The following is a 7,500-nucleotide window of genomic DNA, read 5'->3' as shown; positions in this document are numbered from 1 at the left end:
TCCACGGATCTTCTTTCCTCGCTTCCTTGCTCTCCTTCCTTCCTTGCTTCCTTCCTTGCTTCCTTGCTTCCTTGCTGCCTTCCTTGCTGCCTTTCACCCACCCGCCCGCCCGCCCCTGCTGGTCTCTGAGGTTGTGCTGGTACTGCCCCCCCCCCCCCCCCCCCCCCCCTCCAACGCCTCCTTCACCCCCACCTCCATCATGGCCCCCACCCCCTGCCTTCTCTCTCTTAGTGCAGTTTAGCCCCGCCCTGCTGGGCAAGGGCAGGAAACAGGAAGTGAGGGCAGGGAACAGGAAGACTGACAGACGCTCCCCCCCCCCCCCCCCCCCCCCATGCTTATTTATTATTATTATTAATATATCGTTAAAGATGAGATATCTTGTTTTAAGAATAAACAAAAAAATATATATAATGAATAAATGAAAAAAAGCAAATTATACGCAGGGAAGCGAGGGAACATCTCAAACGGTTCGTTTCCGCCGCGGATCTGAAGCTGACGGCAGTCACTGCCCCCCCTCCCTACTCCGATATTTTCTAGCTATGAGTTTGGTCTTTTGGACAATGCTCTGAACACCTTGTTTTTTGGATCCAAAAGAACCGCCTGCCGCTGCCCGTTGGTCTACCAGAGGGGTGTTTGTGTCCACGCTTTTAAAGGGCAAAGCAGAGAAGCACTTAGCTGGGAGAAACCCACGCAACGCGCTCGACGCCCGCCTCCCTCTCCCCTCCCTCCCCCAACATCGCTTAGACTCCATTATTTTTTTCTTATGCCAATAATAGTGTAACAGCTCCGATGTCCGAGCGAGTATTGACATTTATATTCTCCATGTACATTTATAATTGTTTCCCTTTTTCTTTTGCAATGTGATGTTGACTTATTTTTTTTATTTCCTTTTTTTTTTTTTTTACAATTCTTAAAAAATAGATTTATCTCCAGAACAGAGAAGGGAAGGACCGTCTGAATTATTACAAAGAGAGATTAGTTGTAAAGTGTGTGGGGTGATTCCAGGACTGCGATGGCCATTTAAAGAGGGCGAGAGAGGATGGTGTATAGGAAGTGATGTCACAGGGAGGAGGAATGCGATTGGAGGGGCCAAGGTACACAGAAGAGCAGAGATTAGTTTCACGTCCTCACTTCCTGGTCAGGTGACGACAGCCTAAAGACGGTTATTGGTTGTAATTGAGAGAAGGTGTTTTTTTTTTTTTTCTAGTTTTTTTCAGGTGTGTGTGTGTGTGCGTGTGTATGATGCTGAAGGATGCAAATAGGGAGGGGTGGGTTTGACGTTTCTTTATGTTTGGGTGTTGGGGGAGGGGGGTGTTTACCGCTTTGAGGTCATTTTTCTTCAGACTTCTGTTAAGTACGTGGAGCATATCTCACAGAATGTACAGAAATGGATAATCAGATTTTCTTTATAGCTAAAATACGGAGGGGGAAGGGGTGGGGGGCGGGAGGGGAAAGATTTTTTTTTTTTGTCAAGTACTTGTACCGCAAGGCCTCTCAATTATGTAGATGTTTCACTCCATTCAATAAAAAAAATTAACAAAGAAGTTGTGTTGTGTGTATTTGGGCTCCTACACTTCTGACATGTACTGATTGGTCGTGCTCTGCACTGCCGTCTGCGTGGCAGATGATATCAACGGAGGGATAAACCTCTGAGGGATACATTGTTCAATGACGGGGAGAACTCTCCAAGAGGGCATGGTTTATGTGCAGAGCACGCGATGCTTGGCAACACTATGCAGGGACCCGTGTAGACAAATGAGAGGTAATTTATGCAGCGCTTTGAATGAAGTGTACCTCACATTTTCACGAGGCACACTGTTTTGTTATCTGCTTGAGAGGCTCTTCATACTCATGAATTTCATTGGATACCCCATTGTTTTGTATAGAGGAAGAAAAGAAACCATACCAAATCCTAAGCTTTAATTTTTTTTGTCGTATTTAATTTATTTGCTTTATTGTACAACCAACAGAAAGGAGAGTGGAGGTTTGGCAGAAAAGCAAGCAGGATGCAGCTATCATTGTTGGATAATGAATGAGCGCACACCACAAAACGACGAAGGCATAGTGCGTTTCAGTTATTGGATAAGCTACCTCATCACACGATTGAACACCTAATTGATCATTAGTACGTTTTTGTTTGAAGTATGGTATTTTTATAAATGAGAAAAAAAAAAAAAATATCCAGAAATGGTCCGTCCCATTCACTGTGGCTCATGGGGAAATGAAAAAAAAATATCTACAGAAAGTTTTTCCTTACAATATAAAAAGCAACGTAATAACATTGTAACAAACAGCCCCCCCTAAGGCAGATGATAGTCAAACACAATCATTTAATAAATAAATTCCCACTTAGAGCCTCATTCACCTCATGGCATTATATACTGAACACATTCAAACTTGAGAAACTAGTCCTACTGGATATCGATGACATTTCCCCCTATTATCAAACCTTTACAATCCTGGTGACCTCCGAGATGAAGCAATATTTGCCCGAGGACAGTATGTAATAACATCCAAATGTTCTTTAATGAATCAAAACGTATGTGTGAGGGTGATGGCGCGCTGTGAATACGGACAAAACACAGAGTACTCTAGGAGATGAGATGCTAACGGCTAGCTACGGTGATTGTTAGTGCTGCACTGGTGATGTCGGAGGGAACATCTCCCCTTGGAATGCTGACCGCTCAACTGCCAGTGCACCAGCTGGTGGTCGTTAGTGTCCGAGTCATACGTTAGTAAGAGCCGGCGTTCTCGCTATATATATATACATCTGATATAATAATCCTATTCCAATCATTGTACTATATATAGTCCACTCTGCACAGCCGTCAGAAACGGGCCTATAGGATGGGATCATAGACGGGAGGTTTTGGTTGGGTTAGTAGTATAGACTAATATGGCAGATACTATACTATATAGTTGTTCCAAGGTTTAGGAGTTTGGTTAGAAGGTTAACCAATCCCCAGCAAGCAAACATCATCGCACACTAATAGGTTGCCACGTGATTGCCACAATTTTGCGAGTGATATTGCCTGGTTCAATTTCAGCCAATTAGATAGCCCCTGACGTTTGATTGATGGATGTGATTGGTTACCCTTTAGTGGTCCTTGGTTTCACGCAGAGCAGAGGTTCTCTGTATTTCAAGGAATGATGTCACTTCCTGTTAGAAAAGTGAGACTTTCTTCTTGAGTTCATTTCGTTTCCATAGCGACAGGCGGTCGAACTCGGCGATGAGCATTCCGAACAGCTGCTGAAAATCCTCTGGAGACAGATGCCTCTGAAGAGAGAAAAGGGGCATTGGTATCTTATGTCTCTCTCTCTCTCTCTCTTTCTCTCTCTCTAACTAACTCTTTCATGATCTCTGTATCTCTACCTCACACACACACACACACACACACACACACACACACACACACACACACACACACACACACACACACACACACACACACACACACACACACACACACACACACACACACACACACACACACACACACACATACATACACCCACACCACAATCCCGCTCATGGGTGGCAAACTTTGATCTCTCTCTCTCTCTCTCTATCTCTCTCATTCTCTCTCTCTCTCTCTCTCTCTCTCTCTCTCTCTCTCTCTCTCTCTCTGACACCACCCTCTGTCTCTTTAACCAGGCTACACCCTGATCCTCCTCCGCGGTGAGACTCATACCTCTAGTCGGGTCCGGTCGACTCCCGGCGGCAGCTTAGTGCGCCCCCTGTGTGTCACGATGAGCGTTTCATACGGGTGGATCTGGACAGAGACACAAAAACACGCATGAATACTAACGGAGGACAGGTAAACAGTTTTAAAATCAATTGTTCAGACCATCAAGGCGTTTTATAATAAGTATATACTACGATTACAAACCAATATAACTATTATTTTCTAAAAGGATTACAGATAAGAGTAACGGATTACATTTATGGATTACGTTTGGAGATCCAAATTACAGAATTACTAAAAACATTTTAAACAAATGTATTGCAAAATACTGAGGAAGCATAGAGCGGCTGAAAGCCAAGCAACTGGGTTCGATCCCCAATGGCCTCATCGTCTTTGAGCAGAACCTCCTAACTCGGTAACGCCCTCAGATGAACTTATAGTAGAGCGGGTGGGACCGGAAGAAGCTGTCACCTTTTGCTCCAGAATACTAGGGAGTGAGTTCCCTCTGTCCAGCCTCTCCCTCCTAGACTCCCCATCCTACACACACAAACACATACACACACAAACACATACACACACACACACACACACACACACACATACACACACACACACGCACGCACGCACGCACGCACACACACACACACACACACACACACACACACACACACACACACACACACACACACACACACACACACACACACACACACACACACACACACACACGCACACACGCACACACACAGGCACAAAGACAAGCACTCACACACACACAGGCACACACAAACGCATACACGCATGCACGCACGCGCACACACACACACACACACACACACACACACACACACACACACACACACACACACACACACATACAGACACACACACACACACACACACACACACACACACACACACACACACACACACACACACACACACACACACACACACACACACACACACACACACACACAGGGTCATATAAACAGAACAGCCGAATAGAGATAGGTGAACCCAACAGGAAGCAGGACGCCAGAGCAACACAGTGTATCTATATCGATACACCGGAGCATGTGCTTGTGCATGCATTGCACAAGATGCAAACCAAAAAGATGTAGATTGTGCAGCAAAAGTGATTATGACTTAGCCTATTTTGCACTTATTTCACCCCACATGGAAAAAAAATGAATTGCAAGAAAATCAAGAAAGCAAACATAAACATAAATCCTTTTTTATTCAGTCTTCATGTCAAAACAAGTGAGTGCAGCAAAAGCAGGTTATTTGCCATGCGCATGCCACACAAACAGTGAAACCATGGAACTTACCTGAGCTGCTGTGAAATAAGAGTGGTAGAGATAGATAGATTCATCAGTGGGGCCTGGTGCATTGCCATTCTACTTCACACAGCTCTCAACTGTCCACCATTTTGTATTTTGAAAGTGACATTTCACTGTTTTAGACATATGTTTCTCTAATGCGGCGTCTGTCACAAAAACCACATACCTAGTGGTCCTTTGTCGCTCTCTATAGGAAATTCAGCAGACTGCATCTGAAATAAATTAAAGTTTTCCTATTTTAGCTATTCAGGCAAATAACAATGTACAATTTAACAAATCATAACATAAAGGATATATGTATAGGAAAATTAAACACCAAAAATATATAGGCCTATATACGTATATCAATATATATATATAAAAAAGAAGAAGATATACAGAATTAATTTCAGGCACTTTATTCCTAGCGATCAGAAGCTTAGATGTTCTTACCCTGGTCAGGCCTGAGCGACAGGGAGAGTGTGTGACCCCAGAGGATAGACCTGAAGGATTGAGAAGCTGTTAGAAGAGTGCAATGGTGGAGGAACCATCATCGAGGTGGGGGAACAGCCTATAACCTATGATGCTTTCCTATCTTCAAATGTTTCATTTTTCACTGAATATTTTTATTTCGAAAGTGTAGGAGGAGGGTGGATAAACTAAAACAAGCTTTCTTGCAACTTTGACTCCAAATGTCAAAGTATTTTTCCTTATATGTACTATTTTCTACTATTTTCCCGTATGTTTTCAATGTAAGGTGCATTTTCAACTCAAGTGATAAAGGGTGACAGGCCTTCAAATAAAGTAGTCCTGAATTAACTAATCATAAACAACCTAATGAAAACACATTTAGAAGACTTATCCTAAACCATTGACAAGTGAGGCTGAGAGTGATCAATATCAGAGCAACAAAGGAAATCACTACAGTGTGTGTGTGTGTGTGTGTGTGTGTGTGTGTGTGTGTGTGTGTGTGTGTGTGTGTGTGTGTGTGTGTGTGTGTGTGTGTGTGTGTGTGTGTGTGTGTGTGTGTGTGTGTGTGTGTGTGTGTGTGTGTGTGTGTGTGTGTTATTGGTGTATAACCAAGGGTACTCACTGGTGTGCATGTGTGTTCTGTCTGGCAGAGACTGTGTCTTTCTCCTGAAGGAGACCTTCTCCTTCTCCTCCTTCAGGATCAGACGGCCAAGGTTAGACTTGATCTGAGGGAGGGAAACAGTTTCACAGGCCATTCACTTCACAGCTTCCGCAGTCCTACTGTGTTATAGCAGACCTTCTGATCCAGTAGTCCTACTGTGTTATAGCAGAACTTCTGATCCAGTAGTCCTTCTGTGTTATAGCAGAACTTCTGATCCAGTAGTCCTACTGTTTTATAGCAGAACTTCTGATCAAGCACTCCTACTCTAGCAGAACTGCAAGGGGCAGAGTTTAGCCTTGGGTCGCGGATATATTCTACCCAAGAAAACTCAAGTTAGTAGACTTAGCATTTTACCACTGCTGGCCGTGTTCATGTTCGCCAATCAAACGCTTACAGCTCCCCGCCTCCAGCGACACGATTGGTCGAAAGAAAATGAAACGCCCTGTTCACCCAGATCTGAGCATGTCTGCCATCACACCTTAGATATGAATCTAAAGTCTGATTTGTGAAACTACTTCACACCCTCTCCCCACATGCATGTGGAGGCGTGTGTGTACACACACCTTCTCCAGCTCCTGCTCCTGCAGTTTCTTGGCCTCCTCAGTGAGGTCCTCGAACTCGTCATCATCCTCCTCCTCCAGCTTCTTCTTGCTCCACTCGATCTCTAGAAGAGGCAGAGACAAGACAAACAACGTGTGATCTCCTGCTGCAGCGAGACACATGCCCTCTCTGTGGAGAGCTTTGAGCTATTTTCTATTGCTTTTGTTTGTGTTTGTGTGTGTAGGGCTTTGTGTGTGTGTGTGTCTGTTCATTTGTTTCTTTGTTTATTCAAAAGATCCCTATCAGCTAATCTTTCTGGGGTTCCAAGCTGAGATACACTACATACGTAAAAGACTACGAGCAAAAACATAAATTGCACTAATATACATTTACATCAATATACAATAATAAAATAACTTAAATAACCTAACCCTAGATTTCATAATAATAGCAATAATAATAATATATAAATACATAAAAATTCAAAGCCTGTCAACACTGATGCTACAATTCGGTAGATTATAAAGCAAAACACAAATATAACAAACTAGCCCAGAGTTGTGCCTCCTAAAAGTCTGTCTGTGTGTGTGTGCGTCTGTGTGTTTGTCTGTCTGGATGTGTGTCTGCATGCCTGTGTGTGTGTGTGTGTCTGTTTGTGTGTGTTACCCATGGAGGCCAGGGAGGGGGGGCAGGGCCAGTACTCGGTCTCTATCTTGGAGGGCAGGCTGGGGTCTGGTCGCTGGGCCGCCGGGAACTGGGAGGACTGGATGATGCTCCCCTCACCATGCTTGGCCCCTTCTGGAGAGAGAGATGGGGCGAG

The 7,500-nt window shown here is 44.1% G+C and overlaps 2 protein-coding genes across 2 annotated transcripts in view; one reads left to right on the top strand and one right to left on the bottom strand.

Moving 5' to 3' along the window:
• Positions 1 to 78, top strand: part of ppp3ccb (protein phosphatase 3, catalytic subunit, gamma isozyme, b) — a 26,029-nt gene extending 25,951 nt beyond the window's left edge. Inside the window, 1 exon segment of the mRNA XM_060049696.1 lies at positions 1 to 78. This exon segment is cut by the window's left edge and continues 78 nt beyond it. The gene's annotated coding sequence lies outside the window, so the exon portion shown is untranslated.
• Positions 79 to 1,918: 1,840 nt separating this feature from the next.
• dmtn (dematin actin binding protein) overlaps positions 1,919 to 7,500 on the bottom strand; it is a 14,287-nt gene continuing 8,705 nt past the window's right edge. Inside the window, exons 8-16 of the mRNA XM_060049699.1 lie at positions 7,347 to 7,478; positions 6,704 to 6,804; positions 6,102 to 6,204; positions 5,462 to 5,511; positions 5,196 to 5,241; positions 5,018 to 5,025; positions 4,158 to 4,223; positions 3,693 to 3,773; positions 1,919 to 3,277 (exon numbers count right to left, since the gene is read on the bottom strand). Coding sequence (XP_059905682.1) covers positions 3,164 to 3,277; positions 3,693 to 3,773; positions 4,158 to 4,223; positions 5,018 to 5,025; positions 5,196 to 5,241; positions 5,462 to 5,511; positions 6,102 to 6,204; positions 6,704 to 6,804; positions 7,347 to 7,478 — 701 coding nt within the window. The 3' untranslated portion in view covers positions 1,919 to 3,163. The remainder of the gene's footprint in view (positions 3,278 to 3,692; positions 3,774 to 4,157; positions 4,224 to 5,017; positions 5,026 to 5,195; positions 5,242 to 5,461; positions 5,512 to 6,101; positions 6,205 to 6,703; positions 6,805 to 7,346; positions 7,479 to 7,500) is intronic.

This window comes from Gadus macrocephalus, chromosome 4, assembly GCF_031168955.1.
Source record: "Gadus macrocephalus chromosome 4, ASM3116895v1".
Lineage (NCBI taxonomy): Eukaryota > Metazoa > Chordata > Actinopteri > Gadiformes > Gadidae > Gadus > Gadus macrocephalus.
The sequence above is the reverse complement of the archived record's forward strand: the minus strand, read 5'-3'. Positions and strand labels throughout refer to the sequence as shown.